The 17,677-nt window shown below is 38.0% G+C and overlaps 1 protein-coding gene across 2 annotated transcripts in view; it reads right to left on the minus strand.

The window, feature by feature from the left end:
* Positions 1 to 1,812: 1,812 nt before the first annotated feature.
* The window catches only part of rps6kal (ribosomal protein S6 kinase a, like), a 43,795-nt gene continuing 27,930 nt past the window's right edge, over positions 1,813 to 17,677 (minus strand). Inside the window, exons 11-22 of one of the 2 annotated variants that reach the window (XM_084133734.1) lie at positions 17,494 to 17,582; positions 17,303 to 17,367; positions 13,866 to 13,968; positions 13,623 to 13,750; positions 11,830 to 11,952; positions 10,970 to 11,059; positions 10,709 to 10,867; positions 8,760 to 8,921; positions 8,599 to 8,675; positions 8,233 to 8,350; positions 3,062 to 3,202; positions 1,813 to 2,984 (exon numbers count right to left, since the gene is read on the minus strand). In XM_084133734.1, the coding sequence (XP_083989860.1) occupies positions 2,856 to 2,984; positions 3,062 to 3,202; positions 8,233 to 8,350; positions 8,599 to 8,675; positions 8,760 to 8,921; positions 10,709 to 10,867; positions 10,970 to 11,059; positions 11,830 to 11,952; positions 13,623 to 13,750; positions 13,866 to 13,968; positions 17,303 to 17,367; positions 17,494 to 17,582 (1,384 nt within the window). In that variant the 3' untranslated portion in view covers positions 1,813 to 2,855. Of the gene's footprint in view, positions 2,985 to 3,061; positions 3,203 to 8,232; positions 8,351 to 8,598; positions 8,676 to 8,759; positions 8,940 to 10,708; positions 10,868 to 10,969; positions 11,060 to 11,829; positions 11,953 to 13,622; positions 13,751 to 13,865; positions 13,969 to 17,302; positions 17,368 to 17,493; positions 17,583 to 17,677 lie in introns of both variants that reach the window. The other variant, XM_084133735.1, reaches the window with a different exon arrangement.

Consider the following 17,677-nt stretch of genomic DNA (forward strand, 5'->3'; position numbering starts at 1 on the left):
TTGGAATTTGAATTGAATTTACTCCGCCCCACGGGACATTGAATTGAATTTGAATTTAAATGACAGGAAGTGGAATTAAATTCATGGCAATTCAAAGAAATTCCACACAGTCTCACAACAGAAAGAATGTGTTGAGTCTCGCATGCATTCAGTGTTAGGAAGGTTACTTTGGAAATGTTATTGCTTACTGTTATTAGTTACCCATTATAAATGTGGTTTGGATTACTTTATTTGGATAACTTTATCAATGCAAAGCAATTTCGTTTTAAGTTGATTAGTAGCCTAACTAATTGAATTAAACATTTTACCTCAGTAATACAACTAAATACAATTACATTAATTTTGTAATTTAATAACAAAAAATTTATTTCACGTAACTATTTACTCCTCAACCCTGCATACATTTTGTTCTAAAATAGATATTGATGAAATTCTTGAAATAAATGACCCCCTCAATGTTGTTTAATTAGTTTTGTTCCAATGTAATTTTCATTTCAAATCACACAAACACAAAGTTGTAAATGCAGTTATCATTTATTCCAATGCAAAAAATTACTGAGCAACACTGTTGCATCTAATTCTCAATAGCTCCTCAAATGTTTTTTCATTGAGTCTGCACCGTTCTGGTCTGAATATCTTTCCTGCAACACTAAAGATTCTCTCAACAGCTGCAGAGTGAAGTTGTAAGGGACTTCTGAAACTTAAAAAGTCCAGTGTTGCCCATCAAAGTGTGCTTTCAAACAAATGTCCACCTCAAATTGTTTAGCAACCATTTTAAATACTTGGTTAAAGTAAAGCATTCTGGGAAATGGAGTCATGTTCCATCATGTTCCACAAAATTACAATTACAATAAATCAAACTTAATTATTTGTTCTGTGACTAGAGCTTTTAACATTCATTGCTGGGGTAAAACATATCCTTTTAATGTAATCTGTACACGTAGTTCAAACTAATATCATTTATAATGCAATCATATCTGACATACAGTATGCTTCATTGTTAAACACTTCACTTAAAATATGTATATGAATTTCTTTGAATTTTTATTGAATTGCAATTCTGCTTCCTTTAATTCAAATTCGAATTGTAATTCTAGATCCTGTTTTTGACAAATTCAAATTCAAGAATTGAATTGGAATTAAGGAGTCATTCTCAATTAAATTCTGAATTGTGCACAAGCCTGGTTTCTGCAGGTCAGAGTAATGGGTGTGTCTCAGCTTGTTTGGTGACCCCAGGGTTCAGATGGCAGCGTTCACACTTATTCAAGTGAACCTCACTAACAGAGCAATCGCACCAGGGTTCGTTTTAATCCAAACCAAACATGCCAAGTGTGAACACGCAGCAAAATTTGTCCACACAGAAATGATTGGAATAACCCAGTCTGGTCCTAGCAGTCACTGTCCAGCAGAGTTTAGCTCGATCACACTTGCCTGTAATTCAAGATTTTTCAAGTGTTTTTGAATTGGGTTGGCAATAAACACTGCAGGAAAGCTCTGCAGAGTTGCCCATCCCTGGAAAAAGGGTGTCCAAACACTCACTACACTCCCATGCTTTTCTGTGTATTTGTACAATAATTTGTTATTTTTGTATGTCAACACTAAAATGCAATGGCAGATTTCAAATCACGTACTGCATCTTCCTGCGTTAGCAAACAAAGTGCCAATGAGATTCTAACGGACAGATTTCTCCAGGTCCTCCTTGGTGAAGATATGAACTTACATCAAGACGTTTGACAAATCAAAAGGTTTTTCTACAAATCGCTGTTTGATCCTGTTTGGCTGAATTAACACACACACACACAAGACAAAACATCATGTCAATAATGTTCTTTAATGTCAATATGTACATCACCTGAAAGAAAAAATAAAATTTTAAAAATAAGTGAAATAAATACAATATGATACATTTCCACAATGTCTTTAAAAAGTTTTATGGAATATTTTTTCCCCTCCACCTGGAGCAGAGAGATGTGATTTCATGGATTCAATCTCATCTACATTCATTCACCTCATTCGATTTTATAAATATAGATTTATTTCTTCACCTTTTGCTCATGTACTTCCCATTCAACAAAAGGCAAAGAGCGGTCTGAGACGGGAACCGATGGAGGGAGAGGAACGCCTCGCAGAAGCAACGACCTGCCCAAGCCTCAGTGCAAATGTGCTCAAGGTTCCACACAAACTTAATGAATGACTTTATAATACATCGAGCTAAAGAACGCGTAACACTGAGTGCTTCTGAGGTAATGCCATGTGGTTCGCAACACTAACAGGACAAAAAAGTGGCTTAGAAATGGATAATGTGCAGGTCATCAGTATATCTTGCGTGAAGAAAACCACGCCAGTTTTTAGGACCAATAAGAAGGTTCCTTTCCCCCATTCTTAGAAGAGAAACGAATCCTATCCTCTTTCTCATACATTTACTATGGAAAAACTAGTTTCATTTCAGCTCTAAAGTACTTAAAAGGACCACATACTGGTGAATTTAATGGAAAACCCCCCCTGATGATATTCATTTCTGTACACCAGTATTAGGAAATATAGGGAAAAGGGCTTGAATGTCATGCAATGTTCTTCATGGTCCTAAAAACAGGTTTCTTGCGCTTGAATGACCTGGACATTTCTTCATGAGATCTGGGTTTCATTGGGCAAGAACATTCGAAACAGCTCGCTTATGCGTGAAACACTTCAGACACGATGGAGAGATGGAGCTGGTGTTTTTCACTCTACCAGAGAGAAACAGAGGGGCTTTCGTGCGTTTCCTCCGAAATGTCGCGCACTCCCTGAAGCATCACGTACGAGAACTCGAGAGGAGATGCCAACCCTTGGAGACGAGCACAGGGACATCACGAGCTTCACGACATGTCTGTAGACGTCAGCTTCTTCATGTTCCTGCGCTGAGCTAGACTGGAGGCAGCTACGGGTTCCAGAACCGGCTTACACGTCTTGTGGTTCAGCGCAGAGTATGTGGCAGCCATCGCTCCCTACGAGAGACACCGTCAAACTCAAGCAGAACTTCCATCTAAAGACCGGACATGGAATCAAGAAACTCGAGCCATACCTTGACCAAATGAGGCGCTTCGTGGCGCGTGAGCTGAAAGTGTGGGTTCTGGTCCCGGCAGGCGATCCACGAGTGTTTCAGTACCTGTTCTGCGGAGTATCTCTGATGAGGGTCCACGTGCAGCATATGAGACAGCAGGTCCTGCAAACACACAGTTAAAACACTTATAAAACCCAGTGTGTGTCCAGATACTGATGGGATTTCTGTACACTGCTCTTGAAAAAAACAACACTCTAACAACCATACAAAAGATTTCACAAAGTAGAACCTGTTCCTGGATCAACATCCTTCTTGATCCGGACACAACATTCTGATCAACCAATCATATTAGGGATAGGTTTACAGTTTTGTCAAGTTTAGGCTTCCAACAAGGGTTCGGGGCTTTTACACCTTTTTTATTCATCTATCATTTCCCTGATTTTAGAGATAATTTACGGATAGGGTTCGGGACAGGATTACGATTGTTTTTGGGAGAGGAATGTTATTCAAGGATCAATAAACTAAAAAGTTTATTTAGCAAAATTTTGGCCCTTATTAGCTTTAGTTTAAACGAATGTGCTCATTTGAACTAGTGCTTTTGACGTCCAATCAAATACAATAACCACTATGGATTGTTATATTATGTACAATTATGTAATTCAAGAAAACAACTGGGATTGTTTTGAACCAAATTTGACAACGATAGTGCCCAAAGATACTCTGCAGAAGAGAACATGTGATGCACTTCTTCTAGATCTTCAAGTAAGTCTTGAGAAGTGCATGATGTGGAATAAACTGTGCAACATCATTAAGGACGCCTACATCCACTCCGAGTTGAATAAATGTAACAAACGTTTATGTTTGTATTAGGGGTGTAACGATACTCTCATGTCACGATTCGATACATATCACGATACTGAACTATTATTGCAATACTCCAAGACATATGGTAAAAGGTTAACAAAAATGTACTGTTGATTAAAATGCTAAATTTGGACAATGCACAAATGTAATCTATTACATTGTTTGTGTAAATGAATATGGCTTGGACTTGGTGCTGGAAACCCAAAGCACAGGACAATAGAGACACCAGAATAACAATATTCATGATTCTGAAGATGAAAATTCAGGCTTATTTTAGACGAATATGCTTGCACTCTGTCACTGACTAGATATATTTAAAATAATGTGGATACTTTTACTGGTAACATCAGACATTTGGCATTATCAGGACCCACGAATATTCCCCCATTGCATTATTATACATATTCAACATTATATATAGTAGTTTAATGTAGAACTGACACTAAAACGCTGATTTTTCTTTTTCACACACAGTGATTTTCATTTTGGGTGAACTATACACAATATTGTCACTATCAATGTAAATATTGATGCATTTTAGTATTGCGACACGATATATCGTTACACCCCTAGTTTGTACACATTATGCATGTGCGTGTTGATTCAGGTCACAGTAGAGAAAGAAAACACGCAGATGTACTTTCGACGCATAATAGGGTGGTATCCATGCCAATTCTCAGAACAAACATAGCACAAACACAACTGAAGGATTCATAGGCTATATTCACACAAGTATGTTTGATCTAAAGCAGGGGTATTCAATTAAAGATCCAAGAGGTCCGGCCTCTATATTTCATTCCCAGATATATATATGTGTGTGTGTGTGTGTGTGTGTGTGTGTGTGTGTGTGTGTGTCCAGAGTTCTGGATATATACACAAGTTGTGCTTTGTAAAAGAAGAAAAATCCTAAGCAGTCAAGATAGTCATTAAAGATGAGGATATTGGGCCCTCAGAGCCTGTCTGAACATTTTTCTATAAAAAGTATTAAAAGGTTAGATCAGGGCCCGTATTCATAAAGATTCTAAGAATCCTCTCAGAAAACTCTTAATTTAGCTTAAAAACTTTTACGTAGGAGTCTTAGCTTAAGAGCAATTCGGGACCGATCTGAGAGCAACTCTGAGTAAGGAAAAGACAAAAAATGTTATCTTAGTGAGGAGGCGGGGTTGACCCCGTTGCTATGTATGACACAATCTTTTGAAGACTGTGATTGGTTGGTTGTCCAAGAAGGGGGAAAAAAGTGATTTTAAGTATAGGGTCTATTCTAAGCCTTCACTTTGAAATTACATGCGTAATTTTTCCTATTTGACCGTTCTCACACACACAAGACACACACACATTATATATATAAATTAGGGCTGGGGGAATTAACGCGTTAATCTTTGCGATTAATTTGAGATGCTTAACGCAATAAAAAAATAATAATATAACGCAATTAACGCAGCACTTTTTTTTTTTTACCTTGTTTTAATGATTTCCTGTTGCGGCTGCTATTGAAAATACTGAAAATATGCCGTCCCGCCCCTCCGTGTTCGGCGATCAGGTTTCATTCTCGCGCAGCTTTCATGAGCGGCTCTTTTCCGCGCAGTGCTCTCCATTCCGTGTGTGTGTGTGTGTGTGTGTGTGTGTGTCGGCCGTGTTTGCGCTGCGTGTTCTGCTCTGTCGTTAACGGCCCAAACATTCGAATCATGTACCGATCACGCACTGGAAAAGCAAAGTCCGCTCAAATAACGTGAAATTTCTCAGTAGGCCTAGTAGACTTCTGTTTGCAATAGCCCTACTGAGCTGGTATAGTCATGCTGGGCAACAATGGTAAAATAACCTGCTCTGATCACATGCTCTGGTAATAATAGCTTATTTTATTTTGATAATTAGTAAAAAAAATAAAAATGTTAAATTGATTATGTTGATTGATTATCGAAAAAGAGTAATATATTGATATATTGATGTTTAATATTATTTTAATACAGGGGTATTTTCTGTTCCTTTTTTCCCCCCTGTGTTGTTTAATTTAATTAGGTTATCCTAAGTTTAAATATTGATGATTACAAGCTTGGGGGAAATGCAATTAATTGCAATTAAATACAGCAAATTGTGCAATTAATTAGTTAATTTTTTTTAAATCGATTCCCAGCCCTAATATAAATCCTTTTTTTATTTACCATGCTGTTAATTTCCTATAAGGTATTTGCTTGGCTTAGAATGATAAAAATTGTTCCACTCTTTCCAGTTACACTGATTGCTGGCATGTCTATTTAAGCGGTGGTTTGAATGTTGGTTTTAATGTATCAAACATGGAATTTTCCCAGTTGCCAAATATCGTAATGTAGTGATTACTTTCATTTCTGGCGCTATGGCATTTCTGCGCTGTGTCGGAGATATTAGCGTGTCTCTAAAAAGATCAGTCACAAACATGATTCCTGCACGATCTAATCTATAGCGTCTTATTAACTCACTGTCATCCACTGTCTGCAACACATTTCTTCTCCCTCTTCGTCTTTCTGCCATTTTCTCCTCTGCTAAAGAAACTCTTAAGCCTCTTAAAAGTCCTCGTCCGTGCTCCTAACAATTTTGACCTTAAGACCTCTTTTAAGGGTTAAGCTGCTTTCTGAATTACTTTTTTCTTTACTAGGATTTCTTCTTTAATTTTAAGAGTAAACGCCCACATTTCTAAGAATTTTCTTAGAATTTTGTCACTAGGAGCTACTCTTTGCATTAAGATTCTTTATGAATACGGGCCCAGATGTTTTATCAAGCTATTATTATTTTATATTTAGCTACATAAGGCAGAAGGCCATGTGACAGAAAATATATTGTATGGGGGTTTTAGTGTTCATCTTGAAGTCTAGACCATTTTATATTAAGTATATTTAAATAAGTATCTACCAAAAACAAAACACAATGTACATTATAATCAAAGTTAACTAGTAATTTCAAAGTTTATGCTGTCTTTCCTTGCAATCTACAAACAATTTTTTCCAATTATAGCAATTATATGTTTATTTTGAAATGCTCCTAACATGCTGATTAATAATGCTAAATGTAGATGAAAAAACATCAAGTGACAAACCTGGTTGGAACGGTCAGAGTCATATGACAGATAAAAATAACTATTTGCAGAATTGTTGTTTTTTGCAGTGTTTTAGTATCTGTTTCACTACTCGCCATGTTTCTGCTACTGTTAAAATAACCGCGTCATCTGCAGCTTTATGTGGCGCTTTAGAGTCTTCAGCAGGAGAGAAACAACGCGCACTGAATGGAAAGAGCTTTTGCCTCTAGATAAAAATATTAGAGGATGTAGCGCCGGAAGATCATTATCATAAACGACCCTGAGCGCTTGTGGTGTGAACCGCTCCGTTGTTTCGACGACGCGCTGCTCACTTTAACTAGAAACGGTAAAATGATGCTACAGTTGTCATTATGTTTCTCGGTCCGGTTGGAACCAAGCCAGGGTCCGGACCCGGACAGCGGTCCGCTAGGTCGAACCCGGCAGCGCTGCACTGTTTTTAAAACGTGAACCGCGAATGAGATTGACACGGAAGAGAAGAAATTGCTGAATAAAGTCATTTTTTGTTTGTTTTTGCACACAAAAAGTATTTTTGTCACTTAATAACATTAAGGATGAACCACTGGAGTCACATGGACTATTTTAACAATGTCTTCACTTCCTTTCTGGGCCTTGCAAGTGGCAATTACGTTGCAGTGTATGAGAGGGTCAGAAAGCTCTCGTATCTTAATTTGTGTTTTGGAGATGAACGAAAGTCTTACGGGTTTGGCACGACATGAGGGCGAGTAATTAATGATAGAATTAAAAAATGATAGAATCATTTTTGGGTGAACTAACCCTTTAAGTGCAGGTTTATTTAAGATAACAAAAACCAGCAGGAAAGAATGAGCTTTGCCCCAATGGCTCTCAATTAAGGCACGCTGCATTTCCATTTTATAATGGATAAATCATATATAATGTATAGCATAATATGATATTGGGCTACTGTATTTTATTATATATTTTATGTGTTTTATTTTATTATATATTCTATGCTTATCTATCTCTATCTATGACATTTTTCTTACTTGACCAAAAGTGATGTCATATGTCCCACAACTTTACCCAATGAATTTCCATGATTTTCCCAAAGCTTTTCCAACCGCTCATACTTAATTAAGGACTTAAACAACAACAACAAACATTATAGAGATTGCACTCAAAGTTCTAATTCAAATATTATATCTATAATATACATTTTAGACCAGGAAAAATTATTCTGACATGAATGCATCATAACTAAGGAAGTGGGGCTGACTGTCCCTTTAAAGGATTCCTCTGCTACCTTTGAGGAGTCCGACACAGAATCCCAGTTTCCTCCACTCAGGGAGAATTTTCCACTGCCGATACGTAACAGGATCTCCTCTGGTGTGTCATTGGGTCCATTGGCAAAGGGCGTGTACCTACACAGATTAACAAAAGATCAGTGCAAAAACATTATAAACAAAGACTACATCCAGACTGGATTCAGAACGATGATCAAAACACAGACTGTACAAGAAGTAAAATAAATGAATCGCACAGCCCTAACGCAAACCATTTTATCTGTAAAAGGCCAATTGGATGGAAGACAGCAAATTACGCAAACCTCTTCTATGAATTTTCACTTAATCAATAACAGAGCAAAAGTGTACAAAAACTTGACACTGACCCCGCCAACATGGTGTAGAGCAGGACTCCCAGACTCCAGATATCACAGGCAGCGTCGTAACCCTGACGCATCAGTACCTGCAACACAACAGACAAAGCCTGTCACTTCAATTCAGGACACGCTCTGGACATGAAGAGCATGCAGAGCGGCTGATTCCTCACTTCAGGAGCCACGAAGTTGGCGGTGTAACAGGGTGTGAGCAGCAGTCCGTTGTCTCCTCTCAGTTGCTTGGCAAAGCCAAAGTCACAGATGCGTATGGAGTCAGGGTTTCCTGAATCGTCCATGTAGAGGATGTTGCTGGGCTTCAGGTCCCTATGCACCACCTGCGTCAGGAACACAGCCTGTCACAACACCAGTTCATTCCAGTGGCTTATAATCATTCACACTAGCTAACAGGGCTGGGTAATATGAATCAATTACATGTTTAAGATTAAAAATCAACAGAGGTCTAAAACAATGGTTCTCTACCAGGAGGCCAGTGACCACTACGGGGCCTTAGATAAGTATTAAAGGCCTTAAAAGTCTTAAATAAGTCTTAAAATTGTCAATATTTTAGTGCAATTAGCTGTGAAAGGGAGATGAATTCAGGATCACACACTGAGAGGAGGCTTTCTGAGGCGGCTTCGGGTGTGTGTCAGGTGGGTTGTTTTCCACAGCTTATTGTGCTTAACTTGTTTTAACATCAAGCAAGTCAACCGTCGTTCCAGTCTATTCAGTTATATGCGTCGACCTAAAACTTTGACTTTTTACAGTGGCCTATTAAAATCATTCAGATATTGCAAGCCATTGTGATATACATATTGTGCTATGTACATTACAGGGCATCACATTAAGCCTTTTCATGTAAATTAGTCATTCACTTGTCCTAGTAAAAAAATATAAAATAGTTTTTTTTTTTGTGTGTGTGTGTGTTGTAAAAATAATTTATTCTGAAGCAATATTCTCAATTAGTGTTCAGTCAGCTTTGACATTTAAATCTGCATATTTATGATACTTTAACCTTTATAAAGGGCATTTTTTTCCTAATCGTTTTAAATATATGCTTCATCTTTTATTTTAAATTCTTAAATTTGATCAATAAATTAATTTAGAATAATAAGACACAATAGGACTTTTATCAATCAAATTAAATAATTTACACTGAAAAATTACAACTGCAATAAATATTGTTTTAAATACTTTGAATATACAAATAATAAATGTTGGAAAGAATGATACTTTTAAACACGAAACTAAAACACCAGTAGGTGGCGGCAGGTGACCGTCTTAATGAATCAGTCATTGAGTCATTTATCCAAACGATTCATTCAAACGGCTGATTCGTTCAGGAATGAGGCAGTTGTTTATGAATGGGTCATAGAACCGTTTCAGGCAAAGATTCATTCAAAACGCTGAACCATTCAGTGATTAAAACACGGTTAAATGTTCCTGTGAGACGCGTTATAGTTCTGCTGTGAACTTTTTGAACTATTTTCACTGCTGAAATAGAACAAAAACAGTTAACATTGCGTGTAAAATGCAACTGACTTAATATGAATTACTTGTTTATTGAACTGTCATATGAAATCAGTGTCACATTTTCAATCGTGATGGTATTCACTCTTGGTCGTGTGATGTTGCTTAACTGTATCATTTGTTATAAATATAAAAACTCATTTTGAATTTATTTGTGTGTGCTGCGCGCATGTTTCCATGTCTCCTCACGATTTTCAAGCCTCAACAGCACAACCTTGTTACCGTTAGTACATTATATATTATATTATTTTTCACTATAAATCGCCACTTACAATAACTTTATTGACGTTTTAATCAGGCTACTTGTCCATTCGATTCACTAGCCGCAATACATAAATAACTAGAAGATAACAGTGTAGTAAACGGTAAAACAATTTGCACTACAACCAGTGTTTGTGATTACAATAATAAATTAAAATAATACATGAACTAATACCAGTTTGCAATACCAGACTTTTTTTGCACAGCTAGAATAACCGAGAGCAGCTGAAACCAGAAGCCTTACACAATCAAGGTAAAAATGTCTGTGTCCACGCTTAGGTTGAACATACGGTGGGTAGTGTGCAGAATGTGTGTGTGTGTGTATGTCTCTCACCCCCTGGCAGTGCAGGTAGTCCACAGTTTTGGTGATAGTGTAGAGCACAGCGCTGGCCTCTCGCTCAGAGAAGAACTTCTGCCTCAGGATCTTATCCAGCAGCTCACCGCCCTTCATGAGCTCCGTCACTAGATACACGAAACGACCCTCGTCATACACCTGAGTGACACACACACACACACACACACACACACACACAATGACGCCTTTGATCTCAAACGTCTCAGCTCTGTGTTAAAGTAACTGAGTCATGTCACTCACATCCTTCAGTGTGATGATGTTGGGATGCTGGCCATACCGCATCAGGATCTCAATCTCCTCCGATGGGTCTCGCTTACTTTTGTCAATGATCTATTTGACACATCACAGTGAAAACATCACACCAGAACACAGCACTGACATACACGCTCATGTGAAAGTTGACTCATTAGCCCCTTTCACACATACAGTCTTTACTGGTAAATGTCCAGTAACAGATCATGTGTGAACAGGACCTTTTCAAATATACCAGTAAATTGGTTCCGGCAATAAGGGAAGTTGTAACATTACCACTAAATTACCAGTATACAGTATATTGTGAACGCGGAATGAAGATCACCGGTATTTTGCACGTACGAAGTCAGAAAGCACTGACGTAAGAAGTGATTTGGGCCAATCAGAAGCTGTTGAAAGAGCAACAGCTCTGGGCCATTCATACAATTATGAGGCGTTTACTCAGCATTGGAGTGATCCCGAAACTAAAGCGCTTCTCCTCATCCGGGCAGATAAAGAGATTTGTCAACAACAGTTACTGTTGATAACAGTATCGTACTAACAGCGATACTATCACGCATGATAAAATTAAACTAGCCTACTAAAAATTAAAAACTAGCCTTCTTCAAGAACAAGGCATAAACTTCTGGTTAATGACATCATCACAGAGTTTTCCGGTATTTTGGAGCTGATGTGTGAATGGTCTGTTACCGGTAAAAAGCCAGAACGCGGTTGCTTGTGTGAACAGCACATTTTTGAATTTACCGGTAAAGTCGTTCTGGCAATTTTACGGTAATTTACTGGGATTGCTGTGTGAAAGGGGCTAGTGAGGCATCAGAAATGATGATTTTGAGGTCATGTCATCTTACCTTCACAGCAAACTCCATGGCGGTGACCCTGTGTATGCAGCGTTTGCATATGGAGTATGAGCCCACGCCGATGTCCTCCTTCAGCTCGTACATGTCAGAAAACTGAGCCGAGCCACCATGCATCTGACACAGATCACAACTGCCTTAAAAATCTACACACATACATTTATGCATACATACACTACCAATCAAAAGTTTGGCATCTGTATGATTTTTGTTTGTGAAAGCAGATTATGATGTTCATCAAGGCTGCATTTATTTGATTGTTTCATGTGATGGCAAAGATCCATTTTCTCGGTCTTCTGTTAATTGTTTTAATACACTCAAGAAGCTTATTTTTATTATTACAGCTGAAATGGTTGTGCTGATTATTGTAGCGTGGAAACCGTAGTACAGTGTGTGATTATGTTTCTAGCATTTTAAATGTTTGGCCTTATTTGATGGTGTGTAGCTTTTCATTTCTTAACTCAAATTGTGAAAGAATGTTTGGGAGGGAGTGTTTTATGACAGGTGGCAAACCAGTTAAGGTGAAATAGCGCCACCTACTCTACGCTGGGATGTCAACCAGAGACTGGTGCTGCATTATGTACGTGTCATATTATCATATGTACTATTCATTTGAAATATTACGGTTATTGCCAATATGATATATTGCAATACCCTCCAATAATTCATTTTTAAAATATCATGATTATCATCAATACAGGTATATCACCACACCCCAAATACATATATAACAATTTTGTATGTACAATTATTATTACTTTTTTCAGGGTTCTTTGAATAGAAACAGGATTTATCTGAAATATACTACCATTAAAAAGTTTGGGGTCAATGAGAATTTTATTTGGGAAATTATTGAAAAATTATTCATCAAGCATTTGTCACGTTTTCATTGTGTTTTGGTTTCGTTTTCAGACACTGTTTACACAGCTCAGTTTTCAACGAAGACTTTTTATGCGTTTTGGCCATGGATCCGTGTGAACGGGGATCGTTTTGATAACGTTGCCATCTATATATATATATAAAAATACATTCCCGCTTTTAGCACATCTTTGTCGTGTAAACGTACCCCGTTTGATTCTCTTTGTTTTCCTGGTCCCCTTTGTCCTGTGTTCCCGCTCATCACTTGTTGCTATGGTGATTCATTGTTTCATTAATTAGAGCACACCTGGCTGTATTTCAGTTTGTTATCTTGTGTTTATACAGTCTCCTCGGTTATTTGTCTGGTGTTGTTTGTGTTAAACACACTGTAACGTTGTCTACGATTTTTGGATCGTTTGTATTATACTCTTTTGTTTTGTTTAATAAAGTTACCTAGCTACTCTACTACTTCCTTTACTCTTCCTCGTCTTTTTCGTGGACCTGAAGTGTGACAGCATTAAATTGATCAAAAGTGACAGTAAAGATATATAAAAAAAAAAATTGTAAACAACAGTTTTCAACATTGATAATAATAATAATAAATGTTTCTTGAGCAGCAAATCAGCATATTAGAATGAATCATGTGACACTGAAGACTGGAGTAATGATGCTGAAAATTCAGCTTTGATCACAGGAATTGCATTTTAAAACATTCAAATAGAAAACGGTTATTTTAAATTGTAAAAATATTTACAAAATTACTGGTTGTGTTATATTTTGGATCAAATAAACGCAGCCTTGGTGGGCAGAAAAAACTTCTTTAAAAACAAAAAAATGATTAACAATCTAAACCTTTTGAAAGCACACAAAAAATATAAACAATACATACTGTATAGAACTAAGTGAATTAAAGAGATACTGTGATTTACCTGCACTATGGGGAGAATGTTGACTAGTGTGGAACTTTTGCTGCTTTCCTCCATCGAGGCTGGAGCCACAAAACTGAAGCCTTTAAAGAGCTGGTGAGCGTTTGCACTGGGGGGAATGCCTGGAGAATCTGCTCACAGGAGAAACACACGAAATACAACTCAAGTCGTCTTAGAACTGCTAGCAGATACACGTGTCAGCACTAGCTTCCATCTAATCTCTCATGAGCACATTCTCCGTCGTACCTTTGGGAGTTTTGGCTGTGAATTCTGGGTCGAAGCAGAAAGTGTCATCTGCTTTCCCTGCAGCAGGTTTGAATGGAGGCTGAAGTTCTCTTCTGTACAATTTCTACACAGACACAATAACACATTACTCCAATAATATGTTCCACTTGACAAACAAAAAGGTAAGTCCTAAGCATCAGCCAGACTTACGTCAACATAAAATGGCATTCAAAACCCATTCTTCTCCAATGTGATGGATTTCTGAGAGAAGCATGATGCTTTTTTTTTCTTTTTTTTTTGCATATGACCACAAAGTCAGAGCTAAACGTGAGACTTTTATTCAGACTGTGGGGTGTCATGGGGGACTGAACATCAAGTTCACCCAGAATGTCCACATATCCTACTGCCAACCCTTCCTTTTCAAATGTATCCTTATTTGCTATTACTGTTGCAATCTAATACAATTACATTCATGTTCATCATTAGAAATGACAATTTCAGAAAGGCTGCATTACTTAAAACAGTAACTTACACTATATGGACAAAAGTATTGGGACAGACAGGGTTCGTACACTTTTTCCAAGGTCAAATTCAAGCACTTTTCAAGCACTTTCCAGGTCCATTTTAAAGCTTTTTCCAGCACCTTACACTACCGTAAATTACATACCAATACATAGTTAAAATTCTTATTTAGTGTTTTTATCACATCAAAAGAGATAAACAGCCAAATGTTTCATAATAGCAGAGGGCTGCACGATATATAGAAGAAAAATGAGATCTGCAATAACTATACGATAATGCTTAAAGTGTGTCAAATTAACTTAAAGTATCTTTAAAATGATATAACCTACACATACGTGTTTCACATTCTTTCTGTGATAAGAAAATATCCCTACAACTTAAAGACAGTGAACATCAGTGTTTTACTGTAGCATAAGAAGTGTTATTTTAACATCACTGGGGTTTAGGGGTTCAGGTTATCCTACATTAGGTTTATTTAACAACAGAAACTGATTAATCAAATGTAAAAATAAACACTGCTTAGTTTTCACTGCATGAATTAAATATACTGATTCTTATTAAAGCTACAAAAGTTAGCCTATTCAGCCAAAAGCAGTGAGTGATTTTCTTTGCCTTTTGTTCATGACCCGTTATTGCAAGCCGTTGCGATATGCAATTATGCATATTGTAATATATACATTTGCAATATTTCGATATATTGTGCAGCCCTAATATTTAAGCCAATCACAAGTTTTATTCTTCAAAATGTATCACTAAGCATATGAATAATATACTTTTCATTATATTAATGTCCAAATATTGCTGACCAGATAATGTGATTTATAGGCTGTAAAACTGAATTAATTTCAAATATGAAGACTTAGAAATATTCAGAAATATTTGACAGGCCTTCCCGTTTTGGGACACATTCTTGATATAGACGAGGTTTGAACAATATCTGAGTGCACAGGCACCTGATAAATGTATTTCATTGCCAAGATGTCTTGGGCCAAGACATAACGTTAGCTAATACATTTACAGTAATAGAGCAGTGTAAATATTGCATAGGGCCATCCTAAACCTTACAGTAACAGTATACTTCTTATGACACTGACTGATTTCAGTTCAGCAATCAACGACTGTTGTTATGCACTGGGCTAACGTTTGCAGGTTAATTTGCACGTTACAGTTCTGTAATTTTGGCAATGTTCACTGCATATTCCACAAATGAACATAACGGACATGCAATACTTACATTACATTATCACACCAAGTACTCTCAGTCACTAATGGCCCTTTCAGATAGGACGCGGGCCGCGCTGCGCTATGAAATGAAACCGATATATTTCAATGGCTTGTGCCGCGCGACTCGGTCTCGGACCAAAGCGGAGCTCAGCGAGCTCGCCGTGGTCAAAGTTTAAAATAGTTCAACTGTTGCCGCTGCGTGGCCAATAAAAACGGTGCATCCAAACAACCGCGGAAATCAAAATGAAAACTCCGCCTACTTTTGCTCTGGCCACCGTAACGCAAATCAATCTGTATCTGATTCTGAAGGGCTAAAAAAAAATCTCCATTTAATAAAGAACTATTTCGTCAGAAATATATTTCTTGTGAAAGAAATACAGTTACAAATTCAAGCATTTTCAAGCATTTTATCCAAAATTCAAGTACTTTTCAAACCTTGAAAACACAACATCAAAATTCAAGCACTTTCAAGGATTTCAAGCACCCGTACGAACCCTGGACAGATCTCTCAAATATTGAACTAGGGCATTTCAATCAGACTCATTGTCACGTGTGTATGAAATCAAACACCAAGCCATGCAGTCTGCATTTACAAAAATTTGTGGGAAAAACAATAAAAAAAGGGTCGTTCTGAAGAGCTCAGTGAACTAAAGAGTGTTAGTGAGATGGGATGCCACCTCTGCAATAAGTCAGTTCATGAAATGTCATCCCTGCTAGATACTCCAGAGTCAACTGTAAGAGGTATTACTGGAAGCTGGAAGCATTTAAGAACAGCAGCGACAAAGCAGAAGACCATGTATTAATCCGCTGGTTCCACAGCCGAAGAGTGCCAAACTTCCACTGGCATTAATATCAGCACAAAAACTGTGCGGCGGGAGCTTCATGGAATGGGTTTCCATGACCGAGCAGCTGCACGCAAGCCTTACATCAAGTACAATGTCAAGCGTCAGATGGAGAGGTGTAAAGCACGCCGCCACTGGACTCTGGAGCAGTGGAAACATGTTATGTAGAGTGACGCGTCACACTTCTGTTCGGCAGCCTGATGGCCGAGTCTTGTGCCAACTGTGAAGTTTGGTGGAGGGGGGATTATGGTGCGGGGTTGTTTTTCAGGGGTTGGGCTTGGACCCTTACTTCCAGTGAAGGGAAATCTTAATGCTTCAGCATACCAAGACATCGCCGTGCTTCCAACTTAATGCAAGCAGTTTTGGAAAGGCCTTTTTCTACTCCAGCATGACTTTGCCCCAGTACACAAAGAAGGTCCATAAAGAAAGTTTGGTGTGGAAGCCCACACAGAGCCCTGACCTTCACCCCATCAAACACCTTTGGGATGAACTGGAATGGAGATTTCAAGCCAGGTCTTCTTGTCCAACATCAGTGCCTGACACCACAATTGCTCTACTGGAAGAATGGGCAAAAATTCCCACAGAAACACTCCAAAATCTTGCGGAAAGCTTTCCTAGAAGAGTGGAAGGGGGGACCAACTCCTTAGACAAATCTTTAGAACATAGACATTACAATCCCTGGTGGTCTAATGGTCAGGTGTCCCAATACTTCTGTCCATACAGTGTATGTGTAACCAGTAATCAAACACAAGTGATGTGATCATAAGTCAAGCACAGCTTGATCTGGCACACCGTCTGACCACACACACACTCAAGCACTGGAGGACGGAGCACTTAAACAGTGTGCAACTGGGGTTAACTGATTCTTACATTCCAGTCAATGGTGGAGAAAAACGTGTGTCGTTTGATCTCCTCCACTCCGTCAGGACCAGCTCCTGCAACAGACCAGTTAAGATGATTACCATAATGGTGACACCACTAACAACAGTTTGTTTCTATTAAAATTCAACAGCCAATGGTCTTGTTTTCACAGACTGTGAAAAGAAACACAGGTGACTTACCTAAACGATTTGATGGATTTCTTTTGAAGAGCATTCGTAAAAGACTTTGTGCTTCCAAACTTAAAAATTGTGGCATTCCCAGCTTTGCTCTGATGTACAGGAACAGGAAAAGAAAAAGAAATCAGAAATCAGAAAAAGCAACATTACCAGCATTTTATGTGCATGGTCATCATGATCAAACCAA

The sequence above is a fragment of the Abramis brama genome (assembly GCF_963993115.1).
Source record: "Abramis brama genome assembly, chromosome: 13".
Classification (NCBI taxonomy): Eukaryota; Metazoa; Chordata; class Actinopteri; order Cypriniformes; family Leuciscidae; genus Abramis; species Abramis brama.